The 23,823-nt window shown below is 44.0% G+C and overlaps 1 protein-coding gene across 1 annotated transcript in view; it reads right to left on the reverse strand.

The window, feature by feature from the left end:
• Window positions 1–20,234, reverse strand: part of GUCY2C (guanylate cyclase 2C) — a 49,503-nt gene extending 29,269 nt beyond the window's left edge. Inside the window, exons 1-6 of the mRNA XM_069967323.1 lie at window positions 19,935–20,234; window positions 7,228–7,334; window positions 7,081–7,148; window positions 5,740–5,952; window positions 2,948–3,066; window positions 1,945–2,041 (exon numbers count right to left, since the gene is read on the reverse strand). Coding sequence (XP_069823424.1) covers window positions 1,945–2,041; window positions 2,948–3,066; window positions 5,740–5,952; window positions 7,081–7,148; window positions 7,228–7,334; window positions 19,935–20,139 — 809 coding nt within the window. The 5' untranslated portion in view covers window positions 20,140–20,234. The remainder of the gene's footprint in view (window positions 1–1,944; window positions 2,042–2,947; window positions 3,067–5,739; window positions 5,953–7,080; window positions 7,149–7,227; window positions 7,335–19,934) is intronic.
• Between the last annotated feature and the right edge of the window lie 3,589 nt (window positions 20,235–23,823).

A 23,823-nucleotide genomic window follows, 5' to 3' on the forward strand; every position in this document is an offset into this window, starting at 1 on the left:
TACGTAAAATCCGTGGTTGCCCCAAATTTATGCACATGTACGGCCAAAGGTATAATAAAGAAACACAGTTATACCTATGAGACATTCCCCTATAGTATAAATGTATAGAGAAGCTGTGTTTGTGTCTTTATTATGCTTTTGGCTGTAGGAGAGCTTTTCTGTGCGGCAAATTTATCGAAATGGTGCAACGTCTGTCATAACTTTGGCGCAACTACAGAGACGTGCTGTTTCACACAACTGATGTGCCTTTGACATTATTATTATTATTATTATTATAAGGCTGCGTTCACACTACGTATATTTCAGTCAGTATTGCAACCAAAACCAGGAGTGGATTAAAAACACAGAAAGGATCTGTTCACATAATGGTGAAATTGAGTGGATGGCCGCCATATAACGGTAAATAACGGCTATTATTTCAATATAACAGCCGTTGTTTTAAAATAACAGCAAATATTTGCCATTATATGACGGCCATCCACTCAATTACAACATTATGTGAACAGAGCCTTTCTGTGTTTTCAATCCACTCCTTGTTTTGGTTGCTATACAGCCTCAAATATACGTAGTGTGAACATAGCCTTAAAGTGTGGTCTGGAGCGGCTTTGTGCCTTTTTTTGCCCTTTTTTTTTTTTTTAAAGTGTTGTTAAATGTGCCCTGACAGGCAGAACTAGAACTTTACAAATAACAGACATTAGTAGTGTTAACTTGGAAAAGTCTAAAACTTTTGGGCAACAAAGCAATTGAGCAAACATTTGTGATATCTACGTCAAAAGACATATTAAAACCGTGTGTGTGTGTGTATTCTTTCTATAACAGTCCAACCACTGCTTTTAGAATGTGGTGGTCGATAAACTAGACGAAGAGCTGTCAACAGATCAGGAGAAGTTTGTATATGAATATATAGTGGTACCTTGGTTTAATAGTAACTTGGATTAAGAGCATTTTGCAAGAAGAGCTCACAGTTTTTCAAAATTGTAACTTGAGCATCGCTTTGGTTTAAAAGCTCCCTGTACTGGGTGGGAGAGGAGTGGGGGAGGGACATGGTCTGTATAGCGGGGTCTACAGCCCTGTACTCTGACCCAGGAAGTCTCCCTCACCTTCCAAATCATAGCAGATCCACTTAAGGCTGGGGCTCACATCAGGGGACAGGACTGTGGAGGTAATCTCTCCATAGCTGTAACCCCTCTATGTGTCCACATATGTCCTGCTCATTCCTCCCTGCAGTCTCTATTAGTCCTTGTGTTTCCCATCCTCTCCTGCTATAATGTGCCAGCAGCTATACACACTGCTGTATTGAAAAGTTTCTGTCACTGTCCTCCTGCACAGCTGAGATTCTCACTTCCTGATTGGTCCATGCTGAGTACACACCCCTTCCCCACTGCTGTCATGTGACCCCACAGACCTCTGACAGCAGCCCTGCTTCTCAATTTTAGTCTGTTGTACTACGCTACTGCATTATGGGGATCTGCAGTTCCATCCTGTATCTACAAACTGCTGCTGTTTTTTCAGGTTTATTATACTGTACATTATACTCCACTTGCTGCCTGACTATACTCTACAGTAACTTATAATATGACATATCCAGCTTTCTAATTGCTTGTTTTATTTGTTTTACATGTTATTCAGAATAATAAATCATTATTTTTGGGGTGTGGAACCAATTGTCTGCATTTCTATGATTTCTTATGGGAAAATTTGCTTTGGTTTAAAAATGGATTTGGATTACAAGCATGGTCCCGGAACGAATTATGCTCGTAATCCAAGGTACCACTGTATTTTCAAAAATATTTAACTAGACATGCTCTACAAGTATAATTATATTAGCTGAGATGGGAATATATATATATATATATATATATATATATATATATATAGACTTTGGATACAGGTAGGAAGGTATACCAAGCTCATTTACATCCCGCACAGTGAGTCAGGACTTACTTGAAAATATCAATGAGAATAATGACCATTTCATCAGAGAGCTTCACCGTGTTCACCAATGTCTGGACATCGGCAGGTGAGCCACACATCAGCAGCACTATAGTGAGGTACACAGGATTAAAAAGTATTTTTTAATTTTATGTATTGCTTTTATGTTGCTGTGTAAGCAGTGAGACTATCCATGCTTTTTATTGCTGCTCGGAAGTGTCAGAGAGGTGTGGCCAGGGCACTTAAGTAACATTGAAGTGCCCTGGCCACACCTCTATGACACTTCAGAGCAGCAATAGAAATCATTTCTTTAGGTCTTAAGGCTATAGTGATTGCCCTGCTGCCATGTGTGGTCTATGTGCCTTGTCTTATATACGGTATAGTAGGTTTGGAAGGTTTGTCCGGTCAGAGTTTTTGCCTGTTATGTTATCCGGCCCTGCTCCTGTCACATTATTTCTGTTAAACTGTGTTGTCTTGTTTTATGTGGCCCCCTACAAGACTACTGCTACTCCCATCAACTTCTGTCACCTTTGTTTCCGACATTGATGCTTGTATGTATTTCTCATATAATTGCTGACTGATCTTTCTACTCTGTCCCATTGCAAGTCCTGGGGGTATCTGAGTACTGGAGCCGTTGTTAAGACCCAGGAAAGGCATGAGGTAAAAATAAGGCCGTATTTTTAATATAATAATGCACTCCATTGAAGTCAATGAGAAATGATTTGGCAGTGCACACACTTTATAGAATAATGGCTGTAATTGATTATGACCATCCAAATTATAGACTATTTACCACCTGTTTTTGCAAAATACGGCCGTTTTTTTATTATTATTATTATTAGTTCACAAATTGTTTTATTTTCACCCTAAATTACGGTTGTATTTAGCTTTTATTATGCTTTGTGTGAACCTAGTCTTAGATTGGATTGCTTTAGAATGGGGACATCTAGAATGTGAAAAGTGATGTCAATTCTGATCATTCCATCATTGCATTATGGTAAATGTAACTTTATACCGTTGCTTTTCCGATTTGGACTTTCTAGAACTCTGGTCAAGTCGGTTTGTTTCAAGATCTCTCTGAAGCTGACTGCACCAGTGAAATAGGACACGGTTGGCTCCAGGGCATTAATGTACCTGCCGGGAAAGTATAGGGCTCACATTAATACATGTATTACTACAAACATATTCATGCTAAATACCCACAACCATTGCTTGTCCTTCATACGTGTTTCTCCTGGGGTGATGCAGGATTCATCAGGGGAGATAAGGAAATGTGGTATGTGCCACCATGTGGCACAATGTAAATTCAACATTCCCACGGCCATATAATCTTATAATATGCACATTAAAGTCTATGGAAATCTAAATGTCTGTGCACACATTGTAAAAATATATATTTCTATATTATTTTCCATAGATTTTATTATAGTCCATTATTAGTTTCAAAATACAGCTGTGTTTTAAACCTGTTTTACTGTTGTATGTTGCTTTTATTTTACTGTGTGTGAACATAGCCTAAACTTACCATAATCCATACAAAATATAGGCTAAGGGAAATGTTTACTGTGGGTTATATGTGTCCATCATTCATTTAAAAGACAACATTTTACAGCTAACTGCTAGACACACTTTACCAAAGGAAAATCTTGCATTTGTTAGATCCACCAGTAGGGGTCACTATAACACTAGAAAATAAAACGTACAGGCTGCACATGGTAATGCTGAAAGGAAATATATCATTTGTCTGACTGGTCAGAATTTTCCTTCTGAATATCTCGGAACACTCTCTCGCTGTAATCATTTCCATATTTAAACTTATTTTTACATTTTTTTAATGCCATAAATAATTGTGCTAAACTGCTTATAACAAAAACACATGGGCAGATTTATCAGCCTTAGACAAGGACTGAATGATCTGCCCATAACAACCAATTACAGCTCAAATTATTATTTTTTTTAATTGCTCTGGTAAAATGAAACTAGAACTGTGATTGGTTGCTATAGCCAAATCAGTATATATTGTAGATGGCCCTCTGTGTAGTCTCTAAATGGCCCCCTGTGTAGCCCCCTCTTTAGGAGACAGCCCACTGTATAGCCCCCTCTTTAGGAGACGGCCCCCTATGTAGTCCCCTAATAGTAGTTGGCCCCCTGTGTAGCCCCCCTTTAGTAGATACCCTCCTATGTAGTACCTCATTTAGTGGATGGCCACCGGTGTAGTCCCCCTATAGTAGATGGCCTTCTTTGTAGCCCTACATCCTTTAGTAGATGGCCCCCGGTGTAGTCCCCCATTTAGTAGATGGCCACCAGTGTAGTCCTCCTATAGTAGATGGCCCTCTGTGTAGCTCCCCACCTTTAGTAGATGGCTCCCGGTGTAGTCCCCCATTTAGTAGATGGCCCCGGTGAAGTCCCCCATTTAGTGGATGACCCCCGGTGTAGTCCCACTATAGTAGATGGACCTCTGTCTAGCCCCCCCCCTTTAGTAGATGGCCCTCTGTGTAGTTTCCTCATTTAATACAACAACACAATACTGAGTTTCAGTAGCAAGTCTATCTTTATCTTTTTTGTCTGTCAGCATTCAGTGCATGCACAATTGAACAGGGCATGTGCTTAGGAATGGCCTCGCAGCTGCAATCCCCTTGGGGGACACCGCAGTATCCTCCATTGGGCCCCTGAGAGATGTGCAGCTCCAGGACAAGATCAGATGTGGGCGGTTTGCGCCAAGGTCGGCCGCCCGAACTGCCCACATTATGATCCACCATTACATGCAGTACTACTGGTATGAAAATTAAGACAGCTAAGGCTTTTTCTTATGAGAGAATGTGGTATGTGGCGTCAGGATCAGAGCCCGAGGCTTCTAAGGAGCCCAAAGTGTTGATATTATAGTCCACCACTTAAAGTGTACCTAATTTTTAAACAAATTTCTGACATGTCAGAGCGAGACCCCTGCTAATCACCAGAATGAAGGAAGCGCATGCTAAGCCTCTTCATCTTCACTCTAAACTGCGAATGCGAGCTGTCTATGGTTATAATGGAAGCCTAGGGAGCTTCATGAAGACAGAATTTCCAGAAGTTCCATAGGCTTCTATTATAATTCTGTTGAGTGTTACTTATAGAAGTTACAGCAGTTTAGAACAAAGATGAAGAGGAAAACACACAGTACTGAACTGCTAGAGGGACTCGCAGCCTCCTATCACACATGGCTAACTGTAGGGGGCACTATTACATTGTAAGCTAGCAGAACACAGGGATGAGAACCACTTTATGTTCCCACTCAGTGTAATATATTATATGGTATAATTTATATTTATTATTGGTATTGCTGGTCTTAGTACTAGTAGTAATAGATAAAAGTTTATTTCCCTTCCTTCTAATCAAACTATTTTTTATTAGATTATTATAAATCATTCTATTAGATTATGTTCGGTGTCAGATAAGCGCAATATGGGAACATTTCTGCAGATCCTGAACTGACAGTATCATAGATTGCCCGGGAGATCTCAGTTGGGGGTCAGTAGACCGGCGGTCAGGGCGGGATTTGTAAATGTAATAAGGATGCAGATATTACTATCGTACGTGTATGTATAGTCAGTGTTGGACTGGGGTATCTGGGGCCCACCAGAGGAAATGATCCAGGGGGCCCACCAACGAAGAATTAGTGAGAAACAAAATGTCAGTCAGTGTTTTTACAGGTTCTAAAGCTGGGGGCCACCGGAGGATCCTCTGGTGGGCCAGTCCAACACTGTGTATAGTATAAAACAACGTCCATCGTTCTTACTGGTGGATACATCTGTGCCCTCTCTTTCTTACCAGTAACAGGATTCGGTGGAGTTGTCCCTCTTGTATATGTACACAGAGTCCCAGCGCGGCTTCACTGGGTGCCTATCGAATTTCCAAAATTTATGAAAAAAGTATGTTATCTTCCTGGCCGGGATTAAGATGCGAGACAGAAAGTGTTTGTAGTCACAAGACAGCCCAAAGCTTCCAGCCGAGATTACGGGGACAGCAAAGATATCATGCAACCTGTAATAGGGAACAGAATAATCAGGTGTGACCGACAAATACAAAATAATTCTATACAAATGTATATGTTCTGACTCCCCGTGGTATAAAACAACAAACAAGCCATAGCTGTCATTAAAGGGGAACCCCCTTCTGTTTGTTCCCTCCACCACAGCTGAAAGAAAGGCACCTGATGACCGGCAGAGCTGAACAGGTAGCAGTGGGGTAAAATGAGAGGTCTTCTTACTCAGTACAGTATCAGGATGGGGACCATGTGAGAGTTTTCGAGGGGGTTTTGGTTCCTATTAGAGATGAGCAAACAGGGTTTGGGTTCGAGTCGATCCGAACCCAAACGATCTGCATTTGATTAGTTGAGGCTGCTGAACTTGGATAAAGCTCTTAGGTTGTCTGGAAAACATGGATACAGCCAATGACTATATCCACATGATTTCCACATAGCCTTAGGGCTTTATCCAAGTTCAGCAGCCACCGCTAATCAAATGCCGAACGTTCGGGTTCGGATCGACTCATCTCTAGTTCCTATATAAATGAGTGGGCTAGATAACAAACATGATTCTTCTTGTAACCTTCTTAATGTAAGTAAGGTATAGTAAGTTTTTATTTACTTATGTCTTTTTTTTTTTTTTTTTTTTAAACCATTAATAATTATTAAAGTGGTTATTCAGAATTAGAAAAAAACACAGCAACTTTCTTGGGAAAACAGCGCCAACCCTGTCCTCAGGTTGTGTGTGGTATTACAATTCAGCTTCATTAACTACAATGGAACTGAGGACAGGAGACGTGCTGATTTTGGAAGAAAGGGCCATGTTTTTCTAATCCTGAATAGCCCCTTTAATTCTCTATTTATATAGCGCCAACTTATTCTGCAGCACTGTACATAGCTTCTCATCACTTATATCAGTCCCTGTCCCCATTAGGGTTGCAAATCTAACTGTGGTGATCAAGTTCTGAGACAATTCTGGTCTTGTTTGATATGCTACATGACCACCTTCCCACTGGAAAAACTTGTTCTTGATCCAATATGGCGGCTTTCAAGATGGCAGCCATGTTCTGGACATGTTGATTGTCCTGCTGAAAGGCATTTTGGCATGTAGTACCATTGTAATGTCATTGAAAGAATAGACTTACGAGAGCATCTGGTAGGTGGCGTATGTACACGTAGGACCAAGAATGGCGCACCCAAGTTTTTTTTCTCGCTGCACAATGAAATGAGACAAAGTTTTACAGGATGTACCGCAAGTAGAAATTATATATATGTATATCCGAGAGGCTTACTAGTAGATACTTCAGCTTCTCCACGCCTTCACAGCCGCTGGATACACAGCCCGGTTTCACATAGACGCTTGTAGTATATACCTGGTATTCAACAGTTAAATTTTTACCTGTATACAGAAAAAAAACTGAATTATTTGTTTTATCAACATTTCTGCATATTTGGTTCCTATGAGTAAAGTAAAAAGTTAGAAGTATGTCAATTGATGCTATGTCCCTACTTTGGTAACATAGCAGGGAAAAGCAGCCGTCTTGTTATATAGGCGGGAGCTAATAATGAATGTGGACATTACTTGCGGCCATGACTATAACGAGGCAGACGCCTTTCCCCTCTGTGTTCCCGAAGTGGGGACACAGCCTAAGGCGGCATGTGCATGTCGGTGAGGTATGGTCTGCATGGTCTGCAAGATGACCGTATACCCTTGACCTCTTATGTAACTCTCTACATTATAATTTATTATGATGCTGGGAGCTCTGAGACAGTTAAATAGGAGTGCAGTCTTGCGGACTGTATGTCATGGACGTGTACATGCTGCCTTAAAGTGACCCAAAACTTAGAGGGACATTTATCAGATGCCAGTCTTAAATAAAGCTCCGCCCCTTTTGCCTGCGAGCCAGCATAAATCATAATAAATCTGAAGCTGGAGGAGGCCATGCCTCCCTGCCCCACCCTCCCCCGCCCTAAGCCGGTCTTTAGGCTTGTGGGGTTTATGGCTGGCGTACGCCAGGAAGAAGGCAAGAATCTGCGACTTCTCCCTGGCGTATGCCAGAACGCATCCTTGATAAATCTCCCCCTTAGACTAGACAAGTAGAAAGTGGCGTAGCTACCATAGAGGCAGGGTAGGCAGTTGCTATGGGGCCCGTGCAGGAGGGGGGCCCGAAGAAGGAGGTAAGAGCGTGTGTCCTTCTGCTTAATCCCTTATGTACTGCAGTGTGTAAGTGACCCAGTGTTCACTTACATGCTGCAACACAGAAAAGGGTTAACAAGCAAAACACAGAGATCTCTGCTTCACTGCACTGATAACCTCTGACCTCTGTTCTCAGCTGCTGCAATCAAGTAGGAATGGAAAATGTGCAGAGCTCCATGCAGAGGTCAGGGGTTATCAGTGCACCAGCAGTAAAGCAGATAAATAAATAAATATATATATATATATATACAGTGGCGTAGCTACCGCGGTCGCCACAAAGGGGGGCCCGCGGGGCCCTCAGGGCCCCGCAAGGCCCTCCCGATCAATCACTCTTGTGACCGCAAGCATTGTTTTGCTTGCGGTCACAAGAGTCCGGCTCCGTCTTCCCCCGGCTGCTGCGCGGCTGCCGGGGGGGTCGCGTCTTATCCCCGGCAGCGCACGCATCTCAGAGCTCCCTGCGTGCCTTGGGCCCTGACTTCCGGTTACGGCGCGCAGGGAGCTCTGGGATGCGCGCGCTGCCGGGGATAAGACGCGACACCCCCGGCAGCCGCGCAGCAGCCGGGACAGCCTGAAGGAGTGAGGATCAACGTGGGAGCGCGTTGTCAGGTGAGTTAAGTTTTGTTTTGTTTTTTATCAGCCTGCACGGTGGGGGGAAAGAGGGGGCCATCTATGAGGGTGGGGGGAAAGAGGGGGGCATCTATAAGGGTGGAGGGAAAGAGGGGGCCATCTATGAGGGTGGGGGGAAAGAGGGGGCCATCTATGAGCGTGAAGGGAAAGAGGGGCCATCCATGAGGGTGGGGGGAAAGAGGGGGGCATCTATGAGGGTGGGGGGGAAAGAGGGGGCCATCTATGAGGGTGGGGGGGAAAGAGGGGGCCATCTATGAGGGTGGGGGGAAAGAGGGGGGCATCTATGAGGGTGGAGGGAAAGAGGGGGCCATCTATGAGGGTGGGGGGAAAGAGGGGGCCATCTATGAGCGTGAAGGGAAAGAGGGGCCATCCATGAGGGTGGGGGGAAAGAGGGGGGCATCTATGAGGGTGGGGGGAGAGGGGACCATCTATGAGGGTAGGGGAAAGGGGACCATCTATGAGGGTGGGGGGGAAAGAGGGACCATCTATGAGGGTGGGGGGGAAAGAGGGGCCATCTATGAGGGTGGGGGGAAAGAGGGGCCATCTATGAGGGTGGGGGGAAAGAGGGGGCCATCTATGAGGGTGGGGGGAAAGGGGACCATCTATAAGGGAGGAGGGGGGGGTGAAGGGGACCATCTATAAGGGAGGGGGGGGTGAAGGGGACCATCTATAAGGGAGGGGGGGGAGGGGACCATCTATAAGGGAGGGGGGGAGAGGGGGCCATCTATAATGGAGGGTGGGGGGAGAGGGGGCCATCCATAAGGGAGGGTGAGGAGAGAGGGGATCATCCATAAGGGAGGGTGAGGAGAGAGGGGATCATCCATAAGGGAGGGTGAGGAGAGAGGGGATCATCCATAAGGGAGGGTGAGGAGAGAGGGGGCCATCTATAAGGGAGGGGGTAGAGGGGGCCAACTATAAGGAGGGGGGAGAGGAGGCCATCTATAAGGGAGGGGGTAGAGGGGGCCATCTATATGGAGGGGGTAGAGGGGGCCATCTATAAGGGAGGGTGGGGGGAGAGGGGGCCATCTATAAGGAGGGCAACATGGGGGGAGAGGGGCCATCTATTTGGGGGGGCAACATAGGGGGAGAGGGAATACACAGAGGGGGGCATATATTATTAGGGGGTCACATAGAGTCAGGGCTACCCACTAAATGAGGGTGTAAAGGGGCCAATACAGATGTGCAGTGTGTAGAGAGATGAGGATGGTGCCAGTGTGAGGAGCCTAATATGTCTGTCTGGCAGATTCTGTGGATTCGTGGCTCGGAGAAGTTCTCATAACGGCCCAGGACAGAAGAAGATGAAAAGGAAAGAACTCCGATCAGAAAAGACGTCTCCTGTGAGTCACCTGATATAACTGCACTGTAATGTATATGGTGTATAGAGCCTGTGTAGAGCTGGGGCCACCTCTATATGACTGGATGAGGTGATTTAGTATACTGGATTTGGTCAGTAACAATATGGTGGTGATGGTAGTGGTTGTGGTGTGGCAGTAATGTTTCCTTCCTATATACTGGTATTACTGGTAATATTTGTCTCAGTATACAGGATTTGGTCAGTAACAGTATGGCGGTAATATGTACGGTGATAATACTTTCTCTTCCAATATGCTGGTGTTATTGGTAATATCTGTCTTGGTGTGTGTATATATATATATATATATATATATATATATACACACCAATAGCATCACTTGGTCGTGAAAGGAGGGCGGGGCCCAAGTTGGCCTCTCGCACCAGGGCCCAGGAGACATTAGCTACGCCCCTATATATATATATATATATATATATATATATATATATATATGCGCAGTGCTTTTTGTTGTGCGTATTGGAGGGGGGCCCCTTAAAATTATTTGCTATGGGGCCCCGTGAATCCTAGCTACGCACACTTAGTTAAAACTGTGTAGACTAGACAGCTTTTATTTATCTCCCCCAATGTTTACAGCCATTTTGAAGATATTTTCAAAGTTCAGATTCTATAGTAAAAGCATTTGTTTCACCCAGACACGTCTGTAATACAGTCCCATAGACTGGGAAAAAACTAAAGAGGTACTCCGGAGACGGAATATTACTTCTCTAATACATTGTTTTATTTAAGTTATTTTACACTCCTGCGTTTGGTCTTTTTTTTTTTTCCAACCAGCACAAGATTAAAAAACAGCTTTTAGGACTTTCTGCTCTAAAATGGCTTCATTTCATCAGTGGACAGTGTCACCTAGGGGCTTCACGGCAAGTGGGCCCTCTCTCTGTTGGAAGACTGGCAGCAGCTTATCCCTCCCCTCCCCACTGAGAACACATTAACCCCTTCACAACCCAAAATGTAACTATATGTCCTGGGTCAGGTAGGGAAGTTCAGAGGGGCCCGCTAATTAGCTGACAGCTGCATTTAAAAAGCTATTGTCCCCCATCTGTGGTGGTCTAGTGGGCGGATCGCCCCCCCAAAAGATGCGATCGTGGAGGGGTGATCCGTTCCACTTATCCCACCGGGCCTCGATCCCGACTTGGTAATTGTCAGATTTGGTCTGGAGCACACCAGAGTAATACTGCACTGATCTACAGATCAGTGCTGTATTATTTACACTGCATTGATCTCAATGGGAGATCAGTGCTATGTATATAGAAGTATATATATAGACTTCTAATTACTTTGTAAAATAAAAAATATATAAAGTTTTTTTGTTATTAAAAAAATCCCCTTCCCTAATAAAAATTTAAATCACCGCCCCCTTTTTACATTTTATAAATAAAGATAAATAAACATATTATACATAATGCGTAATCGCCGAAACTATTAAATTATCACATTAAGTTTATTGTACAGACAGTATGGAATAGCACGGCCAGCATGTCATCATCTCATCGTATTTACACACGTGACTACACTTAATATTGACATATTGTCGCTGCCAACTGTGACATCTGAACTGGTTCTTAATTTATAACTATCATGGTTTACAACTGATTTACTTTATGACTGGCGTAAATCCACCATAACTTCTCTTTTCTCACTTCTCATCTCAACGGCCGTTGTTCAGTCTGCCAAACGGAAATAATTGACATGCCGTTTTAATACACTCAAGAGTGCCTCCCCGAACCCAGAATCGTTTCTCCACACAGTATAATGCCCTGAAAGTGCCCCCACACTGTATTAAGAGCCCCTATACATACGGTAGTTATCTTATAACACTATTACCACCATACAGTGATTACATATTACATGAATACTGCTCTGAACAAACAGAAAGATATCACCAATGATACAATTACATAATACCACCACAGGTGGCGTCTTCTCTCATCAGAGTCTGTCACATTTCCTCTCTCCATCCAGCCTGGGCCACCTTGAAGTCTTCCCTTGGCTGTAAATCCTCTCTCCAGAATCTGCCAGAGAAACATTTAAGGCTCCAACACATACAGTAATTAGGTCCCCTGTATAGTAATTACATCCCCTCTGTGCCCTCATAGCTTTAGGGGCCCCTGTGCCCCCACTTAATAATTAGGTATGCTCTGTGCCCCAGTAGAGTAGTAAAGTCCCTATATAATATAGGCACCTCTGTGCAGTCCGCGTATAGTATCAGACCCCTCTGTGCAGCCCCAATGTAGTATAGACCCCTGTGTGTTGTCCCCAGTAGTATATACCCCATGTGTGCTGCCCCCAGCAGGAATGTGCTACTCCTTATGTGCTGCCCCATTAATATAGACCCCCTGTGTGCTGCCCCCAGTAGTATATAAACCCTTGGGTGCTGCTTCAGTAGCATATAGACCCCATTGTGCTGCCCCCAGTAGTATACAGGCCACCTGTGTGCTGCCCTTAGTAGTATATAGACCGCTTGTGTGCTGCCTCCAGTAGTATATAGACCGATTGTGTGCTGCCCCCAGTAGTATATACACCCGCTGACTGCTGTCCCCAGTAATATATAGACCCCGTGTGTGCTCCCCCAGTTGTATATAGACCCTATGTGCTCCCCCAGTTGTATATAGACCCCATGTACTCCCCTAGTTATGCAGACCTCTGTGTGCTCCCCATCCCATATAGCATATAACAAAAAAACAAACATTTATACTCACCTGGGTCCGCGCGTCTCCTCCCCTCTGCGCTCTTGTGCCACAGGCACTGTTTTGCCCACGGTCACAAGAGGCTGCTCTCCCCTTGCGGTCCCAGCACTCCAGTGATGTCACTCAAACGTCGGTGCCAGGACCACAGGGAAAGAGTAAGCTCTTGTGACTGCGAGCAAAACACTGCCTGCGGCCACAAGAATGACTGACAGGAAGGGAGCCAATGGCTCCCTCTCTGTCAATGCTGCTGCATTTAACTATGAACGCTTGTTACGAGCACTCATAGTTACATTGCAGAGCGCAGCAGTGTGTGTGTGTGTGTGGGGGGGGGGGGGGGGGCGCTGATGCCCCGCATGCTTCCCTGGGCAGGACCGGCTCCAGGTTTTTGTGGGCCATCAGGTGAAAGAGCCTCAGAGAGACCTTCATCCATCCACTATGCACCCATCATCCGCCCACTATGCACAATCACTTGAGACACCACTACCATACACAGACACAGTATGTCAGTGTCTTTGTCAGTCAGTCTGTGTCTATAATGTATTGACACAGAGTGAGTCAGTGACTGACTGACACAGGCTGACTGACTGACATTGACACTGACACACTCAGACACTAACACACAGCACTTACAGCTCAGTCTTCTGTCTCTTTCTCCAAACTGTAAGTTTAAGGACCTTCGGGTCATGTGATCAGGTCTTTCACCCTTTTTTCTCTCCGTAGGTCCTGCTCCCTCTCCTGTGTCTTTTGATGTTCAGGCTGCTCACCCTGCACTACAGTGAGGGGGCTGAACATTAGAAAACCGGGCCCCTCTCCCTCTCTGGGCCCCTATAGGCACTGTGGGCCCGGCACTTGCCCACGTAAGCCCTGTGCTGCCGCTTGCCCTGTCTATGGGTCCCTGCTCAATGACGGCCTGCTCAACCAATCAATGACTGTATCAAGACAGGGCAGTGATTGGCTGAAAGGGTTGTTAATGTGTGGGGACCCGGAGGAGCCGATGGAACCTTGACAGATTAGCATGATGTCCGGAATTATAGCAGTCAGTATCCTTCTCCACTCCAAGGCGGGTAAAACAGGCGCAGGTCCAAGAGGTAATAGTGATATAACATTTATTAAAAGAATTATGCCAGCGACACAATGTGTTTCGAGACCGGTCCGGTCTCTTTATCAAGTGTCGAATTAGACACTTGATAAAGAGACCGGACCGGTCTCGAAACGCGTTGTGTCGCTGGCATAATTCTTTTAATAAATTTTATGATATTTTATATCACTATTACCTCTTGGACCTGCGCCTGTTTTACCCGCCTTGGAGTGGAGGAGGATACTGACTGTCTTTAATCCCTGTGGGGATTAGTCGGGAGTGGCTGCGGTTCATTCACATGCTATCAGTAAGAGTTGTGCCTTACACCAGCACAACCTGGTCAGGTGAGAGTTCTATGTGCTTACTTTCACCACTTCAGCCCTGTCTGAATTACGCTATGGAGCGCTGTCTTATATTTTGTTTCTAGTACTCGGAATATTCCGATATTCAGGATATTCTCGCAGCGGATTTAAATGACTAATATCGTGCTATAATTCCCGATGGAGTGCAATACACATTAATTGAAATCAGTATCGCAAGAAACCCACAGCATCAAATCTGCTGCAAATGAGGTACGTGGGAAGGGACCCTAAAAGGGTTTTCCAGGGGTATGATATTAAAGCTAATGTACCAGCGGTACATCACTTTTCTGTGCACGGTGCCAGTGTATTCCCGGAAGTGAAGCACTGGAGGCGGGCAGGACCGCCCCCAGTGGGTGCACACCCCCTCCCCTCTAAGACGCTGCTCCATTAGAATCAAGGACCTGCTGTACTCCAATGGCCATTACGTCCCCTGGTTTACCAGGAAAACAAAGGTGAAGCTATAGGAGGTGCAGAGGTTCAGTTTCACCTGGGCCCAGGAGCGAGAGGGGCCTATATAGTCTCATAAAGTCCTTAGCCTTTATAGTCCATAGGCTATGTTCACATTACATAAGAGACCTCTGAAAGATCTCTGAAAAGATCATCCCGGCCGGTACTGCAGTATCAGACGGATGATCTTTAGGACCGCAGGGTTGTGATGCGGGCGCATCCATGCGCACTGACATCAGAACTCCCCACAGCACACTATGGAGCAAGCGGACGGAGCCGCTCACTCCACAAAGTGCACTGACAGGGTTTTCTGCGGCCGCTATTCAATGAATAGCGGCCGCAGAAAACTGACATGTCAGTTGTTTGCGGTGCAGCTAGGGATCCCAGCCGGAGCGTATACTATGTGTATAAGCTCCGGCCGGGATCCCATAGGCAGCAATGGCACATATATTTTTTCGTATAAATCATGGCCGTTGTTGCAATCGGCAACAACGCTCGTAGTTAGACGAAAATATACGTAGTGTGAACATAGCCTTATACTGTATATAACAGTTCTCTTGAGTTGTGCACCTGTGTAAGGTGAATCATTGGGTAAAGTTTTCACTCCTTAATAAGGACAGACTAAGTATATCAGAGAGCTGCATATCATTTCATAATGGCATCTAAACCCCTAAACATCTATCAGGAAGCAGATGCTGGTTATTTAACCACCTAGATGCCACTGTCAATGTTAACTGGCGCTTCTAACAGTCTAGATGCCACGGTCTGGGCACTGTCTGGGTTCTAACAGGCCCCTCTGTAAGACCATTGCAGAGAGCTGTTGGGTTGTCATCTGAGTCTGACAAGATCTACTAGCGCAGCCTGCCATACATTGCTGGTCTGACAGATCAGTGCAATACATATATACTGCAGTGAACTAAGCAATCAAGTGTTCACATAGTGAAGTCATTAAGGGATATTTACAACATAATAAAAAATGTAAAATGTTATATATTAAACAAATCTCCCCACTGGTTTTAGTGATTGGTGGGGGTCTCAGCACCAAGATCTGACCAGTCACAACCTTTTCACATCTCTAATGCCCATTTAAAGTGATATTGTCACCCCGTTTCCACATAAGGAGTGCTCGGCACCATTCTTAAAGGGGTTGTCCAGCAAAAATCTTTTTCTTTTAAATAAACTGGCTTTAGGAAGTTATATAGATTTGTAATTTACTTCTATTTAAAAATCTCAAGTTCCCATACTTATCAGCTGCTGTATGTCCTGCAGGAAGTGGTGTATTCTTTTCAGTCTGACACAGTGCTCTCTGCTGACATCTCTGTCCATGGCAGGAACTGTCCAGAGCAGAAGAGGTTTTCTATGGGGATTTGCTACTGCTCTGGGCAGTTCCTGACATGGACAGAGGTGGCAGCAGAGAGCACTGTGTCAGACTGAAAATAATACATCACTTCCAGCAGGGCATACAGCAGCTGATAAGTATGGGAAGACTTGAGATTTTTAAATAGAAGTAAATTACAAATGTATTTAACTTTCTGAATCCAGTTGAGTTGAAAGAAAAAGATTTTTGCTGGAGTACCCCTTTAAGCTTATATTCTAGACAGTTCATATCTTACCATATAAAGGATTTCTTGATGGTCTCTCCCCTTCAAAAATGCATGTTATTGTTAAGGGACAGTGCCGTGTGTGTGTGGGGGGCTTTAGGGCCGTGGTACCCCATATCCCCACCTATATCTGTGCCGTAGGCCCCGCCCCCCTCCTTGACGCCATTGCCGCTTTGGTCCTGCCCCCTCCGCGGCATCATCAAAATTAGAGGCATCGGCCCTGTCTATTCTGATGAAAACTTTGGGGGCTGGGGCTTATGTAGTGATGTCGTCACAGAGGGCCGGGGCCTATGGTAACAGTGTAGGCTGGGATATGGGCCACCACGGCCATGAAGCCCCACCCACATGGCACTGTCCACCAATAATAACATGCGTTTTTGAGGGGAGAGAGCACCAAGAAATTCTTTATACAGTAAGATATGAAATGTCCAGAATATAATCTTAACAATGGTGCAGAGAACTCCTGATATTGAAAGGGGGGACAATATCACTTTAAGGTAATATAGCACTGGTTGCCATTCCGTTAAGCAATTCCTTTTAGTTTCTTGGCCATTTATGGCTCAGCTGTTGGCTGTAATGAAGCCAAACCCTTCAGTGCCATTAAAATGGTCCCAATGCCTTCTCAGTTTGTTTTTTCCTGCATCTGTCATCCCATCTGCTGGCCGCTTACCTTCCAATAAAATTTGCAAGCAATTATAGATGAGAGCACTATTATAAATGTTAATGGCTCACAGCTTAATGTCCTCTTTCTGGACATAAAAAAACATGTGTAATGCTCATCTAAGGAAACACTGGTATTCCACTCCAACTACTACAGGGTGATACGATATATCCCAGTATTCTACATGATGGTTATACTAGTGCGTATAGTGCTGACCCATAGTAAAAAAAAAAAAAAAACTAGAGTTCTTAATGTTTTTGAGCCAAGGCCAGAAGTGGATCTAGCAAGTCCTTCCTTTATATTCCCTATTCCTTCATAGTTTATCTTTGTATGCCAGTTTTCTGGAATAAAAATGTTGCAAATGTATGAGCAAGCCACTTTACTTAAAAATATGCAATTTTTTCCCCTTAAAAATGGAGAGAGATGCTCAAAATTTTACACTGATCTTGTGGGGTAAGTGTTCATAAATTCCCTCCAAATTATTTAAATTGTTTGCACATAAGTGAAAGAGGTCCACACGCATGAACAGTACATGAACCCGTTACTCTAAAGCAATATTGTCACCCCCCCCCCTCACTCTATGTGCGGTTCTCCGCACCATCCACAAGCTTAGATGCTGCACATGTAATATATACCTGTATAACACTTGTCTGTGTCTTCTTCCTGCTCTAAAATCGATTTGTTTCATCGGTGGACAGTGTCACCTAGGCGGGGCTTCTCAGCAGTTGGGCCCCTTCTCCCATATTGACAGTGTCATCCAGGTGGGGCTGCATGGCAGAGGGCCCAACTGCCATGAAGCCCGCCTAGGTGACACTGTCCACCGATGAAACTAAGCGAGGTATATATCACATGTGCAGCATCTAAGCTTGTGGATGGTGCAGAGAACCGCACATAGAGTAAGGGGGGGGGGGGGGGGCTGACAATATAACTTTAAAGCCTGTAACCTGCTGATATGTCCCTATAGAGCAGGGATCACTGAGGATGAAGGTAAGTTTCCCACCTAGATCCTCTGCGCCGTTTTCGGAATATCAGCAGTTTATTTAATATGCTATTGAGGCATTTCAGGGCATAGGTGTTTGGGCTGCCGCGCTCAGTGCACCAGTCTACCCCTTCTTATGAATATTGGGGCAGTGGTCTGCACCGCTCTGCTAATATTAGTTAGGAGGGGCAGTAGTCCCGCCTCCAGTGCACTGAAATGCCTCATTAGCATATTAAATAAACTACTGATATCCTGAAAACGGCGCTGAGGATTAAGGTAAGAAACTACCTTCCTCATTAGCACCCCATGTGCTGTAGGGACATATCAGCTGGTTAGATACTTTCCTTGAATAGGTCACAATAATGCTGCGTTTACAAGGAACGATTATCGTTCGAATTTGCTCAACCTATGTGTGAGGTAGGCTTAAGCGATCGCAAAACGATTTTTCCGTACAATATATCGTTACGTCTAAACGCTGATCGTTATAAAAAAAATTTGTTACCTCGAAATCGTTAATCATACGAATGGGCGAATTATCGTTCCGTGTAAACGCAGCATAAGGTTCTCTGATTAAAGTGGTAATATGATAGGGGTAACCAGCTGATAGGGACCACCAATCCCAAGAGCAGTGACATAATTGTTCTTGGGATTAATGGACCACACCATGCACTGTTGACCAGGGTCCATTTGTTCTCTATGACATTGCCAAAGATTTCCGAGTTCAGCACTTGGAAATGTTTGGGGGCCGTGTAGAGGATAATGCGAGTGCTGTGGTGTGTGTTATTCATTCCAAGGACTATTATGCCCCCACTCCCGATGGTGGTGCCGGAGGTCATACCCCCACGACCAGCTTGTTAACCCCTATCGTGTGCATTGGAGATAACTTAAAGGGGTTATCCAGCACTACAAAAACATGGCCACTTTCTTCCAGAGACAGCACCATTCTTGTCTCCAGTTCTTGTCTCTTGTCTTTTGCTGCTCAGTTCCATTGAAGTGAATGGAGCTTAATTGCAAACCACACCTGAACTGGAGACAAGAGTCGTGCTGTCTCTGAAAGGAAGTGGCCATGTTTTTGTAGCACTGGATAACCCCTTTATTGAGATGGGATACCACATATATGTCTTTATACAATGTACTAGTATTGTGAGCCATGGCATTGATTAGCTACGCCCCATACATCTAGTGTAATAGACTGTAGGAAACAAATGCTGGGTATCTACTGGACCCCTGATAACGCCACAGGTTACACCTATAAAATACTCAGATCGGAGATGAATACAACATATTTTAACGGGAAAATGTGGGCTTATAGGATGTTCCGCTTTTGGCTCAATATACCAAAGAACACGTTATATATGGCTCTGATTTTGATACAAAATACACTTTTTTTTATAATATAATAATAATAATAATAATAGGTATAATATCATTTTAGTGGTTATAAAAAGTGGTTTGAAACAAAAAAAGGAACAAAATCTAAAAACATCAGAACTGTAAGGGTGCATTTACACGTACAGGTTCTGCAGCAGATTTGATGGCGCAGATTTGCTTTGCATCTAATCTGGGCCATCAAATCTGCTGCAAATCCTGTATGTGTGAACACACCCTAAGCAATCCCATTCATTCCTATATTATTATTGATGCAAAGTGATACACGAAGCTAAAAAAAAACCTCTAGTCCTTCAATTGCATACAAGGAATCTTATTAGGAGTCATATAACTCCATTATATGGTTTATGAGGTTTTAGCAAAATGGTTAAAGTCTGCACCTGTCATCACAACCTTCTTGACATAAAGGAAGATAAAAAGCAGCCGCAATAAGACTCAATATAAATAATGTAGCTTCACTTATCCAACATGTTTTCAAGATTTTACCACCTTCATCAGATCCAGGCTAACTCAATGACCAACTCCAGTAAAGGCTCCAATACAAAGAGCCATAAAGAACAGACAGACAATAAAGACAGTATGATAAAATGGATGGCTCCTACCTCTCAGTACTGGGTCGTTGCGGAGCTCGGACAGGCCATCTTCTACAGCTATTTTTATGGATTCGACAGTCCATTCAGTTGTACTGTCATTCAGTATAATCATATTAAGAGTGTAGCTTCCATTTTTGCACATTGAAATCACCAGGGATGGCAGCCATGGAAAAAGAAGAAGAAGAAGGAGAAGACGTATCCCCCCTAGCTTCATCCTCTTACTTCTCCCAGATTCCCAGGATATCCCTGATGCTCTCGACAACTCTCAGGACAGCAGTGATTAAATGTCACTTCCCTCTACTCTCATCTCACCACTGTCTGGTCACACATTAACAACACTAGATAACACTGAGGTGTGTTTGTATAGAGACGAGTCACAAATCTACAAATCTGACCGAACTTTTATCCAATAAAACATGAAAAAAAAAATTGTGTATGATATGGAGTTGATAGGTAAAGAGCAATCATAATCCGGAGTCAACGCACGGGTGGGCATATACATTTTGGTCACTACTTTCATCCAATCTATAGGTTTGGTGATGATGAAGTGATTCTTCGAGAAGATAATGAAAAAAAGCGTTAAATTGGTTATCTAGCATTAGAAAAACATGGCTGTTCTTGTGTTATATCGTAGCTCAGGTCTATTGTAATGAATAGAGCCGAGATGTAATATTAGACGCAACCTGAAGACAAGGGTGGCGCTGTTTTTGAAAGAAGTCGGCTATGTTTTTCTAATGCTAGATAACCCCTTTAAAACTATTCTTCGGAAAAAGCACATAGGCTCACCAGCAGGTCCGTCGCTTTAAAGGGGTACTCCAGCGAAAAGCTTTTTCCCAGTAATTGAAACACATTACAAAGTTTAATAACTTTATAATATGCTTCAATTACCTATCTGCCCCATTTCCTTATCTTTCCCCCCCTCAACCCCCCACCAGAAAGTAAAGTAAACTCATTCTTGCCTAATGACTGTTGGCCGAAGGCTGCTCTGTGGCAGCCATTTTGTAACAATGACATCATCAAGAGGGAAGCGGGTCTAAGCCCTGTTAAGCCAGCCTCCCTTTTTCAGATGACTCAGGTTGCTCAGCTCTGATTGGCTGAGCAAGATGTAAGCCATCTAAAAGTTTCACAGAGTCAGTTAGACATCACAGGAGACAAAGTGCATCATGGGTAAGCCTAAACCAGGAAGTGAAGAAAAAATGAAGCCACAAACTGGAGGTTCAGGGACCTGCAAACAGTGGGAAATTAAAATGGAGACAGACTCAGGAGGGATGGTAAATCTAAAAACTATATGGGAGATTTATCAAACATGGTGTAAAGTGAAACTGGCTCAGTTGCCCCTAGCAACCAATCAGATTCCACTTTCCATTCCTCAGAGACTCTTTGGAAAATAAAAGGTGGAATTTGATTGGTTGCTAAGGACAACTGAGCCAGTTTCACTTTACACCATGTTTGATAAATCTCCCCCTATGTTTATGATTGATTGATTTTTTTAAAAATTTTTATCAGCGCCAAAGTACCCCTTTAAGAGTTATACATCAATAGACTGATGCCGATGCCACAGTCCTCTTTTTGAATTGCGTCCCGGTTCCCGTGCACGGTGCCTGTCTATTCCCGGGCACTGGAGGCGGGCCCACTTGCCCCCAATGTGACTAACTGCCCTCTCCTCTGTGACATGGGGTTTTTGTCACACTGGGAGCAGGTGGGCCCACCTCCAGTACTTTACCAGCCCTGTGGCAACCGGGCCGGGTTCAAGTACTCTGTATAACCAGTGAGGTCAATAAATAGATTTAGTAGTTTTAGTGCAAAGTTTTTTGGGCCAATGTGCTCAAATTTGAGCCAGACTGCTGCTAGTGCTGGGTTATAAAACAAGACCATGATCGAGCTAACCCCAGCTAGAGCCATAATGGCAGCCTCCTCTGTATTCACACGGCCATGCCCTGGTATAACAGTACTGCCCCGCTGTAGAGTCTGTATTTCCTTCACATAGCTGTTTGTTCTGCTGCTTTTGACATTGATCTGATAAAACAATGCTGGCTGTGTCGTCTCTTTCTGCTATCCCAATCTCTTTTCTCAGTGTTGGACTTTTTCTCTAAAATTAACTGGTTTCAGAAAGTTATATAGATTTGTAATTTTTTTCTATTTAAAATTATCAAGTCTTCCTATACTTATCAACTGCTGTATATAATGTCATATAATGTAGTAGTACAGAAGGATGAAGTAGTATGCTGATGAAAAGAAAAAAATTATGTATTTGACCACTGACCGTGCAAAAATGTAATTTTTTTAAGGCAGAACCATTGCAAAGCCATGCAAAATATGTGGTATGTGGGGGATGGGGGGCAATTCACTTTGTGTACCAAAAAGTCTAAATGAACCCCGGTGAGGGTATGTGTGATAAAGCTGTTATCCCCCATCTACAACATACAGAGGTCAATAGACCCCAAATAGGGAGGCAGCACAAATAAACTCCATTCAGTGTCTATGAGGCCATCTTTCTAAGCTATATTCAGACAAGGTTTGTTTGTTTTTTACGTCAAAAGACGGCCGCCATGATCATTATTTGTGACTGTAATTCACAAACGACATGGTGTGAACAGTCTCACTGTTATTAACCCTTCCTGCATTACAGAGTGCATAGACAGTGCAAGTCCAGGGACTTGTTTACATGAAGGGGGGAAGATGGCGTGAACAGCTCACACACAGTTTTCTGTGTCTTCAGCAGAAAGCAGCAGCTCAGAACTGGGGGAAGGAGACTGAAAGGGTAATGACAAGTATGAAACAAATTGTTAGTCTTCAGGAGTGGGGGTGATTCAACATGTATTTTACTTGAGCAGAATACCTCTTTAATCACCTAGCACTCCCAAAGGAAAGAAGATGCAGACCAACCCTGAATTGTGTGACAATCAAAACAGCTTGTTGACTGTCTCCATCCTATTAATGTCAGTGGCCATACAGTGGTCAATACCTGACATTATCAGTTAACCTATATGCATGTCTATCTGACTTTTTAATTTGTTGGTGCTTTATTCCAGGTAATCAGAGAGATTTCCTGCGACATATGTTTACCTTGAGTCAATGACATGCAATATACATTGGACACGTGCCGGCAAATCAAACAAAACTAAGCAGTTAAAGCCAATGACATAGTAAAACAGGATAAGATAAAACTATATTAAAGTCTTGACAATTTGATTAGATGGAAACATAAAGTCAAAGGGTCAAAGCAGAGTAAAAATACCAAGTACATGAGAATTATTATATTATCTATTATATATTGCCTCAGTGGGACATACTTGCTATGTGATCGCCTTGCCTGTTAACCAATGAACGGTGTTTGCCTGAAATGGAGTTGCACTTGGACGGTGAGTTGCAGCTTCTTTGTTGGAGTCTTATCACTGGGTTACGTATGGTCTCTTGGCTGTGCATCACCCGCAGTGCTATAGACATAATACATGCAACCTAGAACATTGCCCCCTGGAAAATCAATGTTCTAGAATACACTGACGTTGAGACACGTGATGGTGTCTCTGCAGTGTTTTGGTTGATCTCCCTGAGGTCAACCAGCATACTTTTTCCTGCACTTACTAGTCATTGCTCCCACTAGCCAGAAACCTAGTCCACACTGATGAGGGGCAAAAACCCCGAAACAGCTGTCTGTGGATGGATACTTTGCTGAGGTGGTTTCCTTGACTGGAGAACGCCTATGGCTTGGTTGTTCCTTCCCGGAGGGAAGGTCTGGCTAGTTCACTGACGTCGAGACATGTGATGGTGTCTCTGCAGTGTTCTTTTGCATATTTGATTTCCCAGGGGGCAATGTTCTAGAATACACTGACGTTGAGACACGTGATGGTGTCTCTGCGGTGTTTTGGTTGATCTCCCTGAGGTCAACCAGCATCTT

This window comes from Dendropsophus ebraccatus, chromosome 4 (assembly GCF_027789765.1).
Source record: "Dendropsophus ebraccatus isolate aDenEbr1 chromosome 4, aDenEbr1.pat, whole genome shotgun sequence".
In the NCBI taxonomy this organism is placed as follows: Eukaryota; Metazoa; Chordata; class Amphibia; order Anura; family Hylidae; genus Dendropsophus; species Dendropsophus ebraccatus.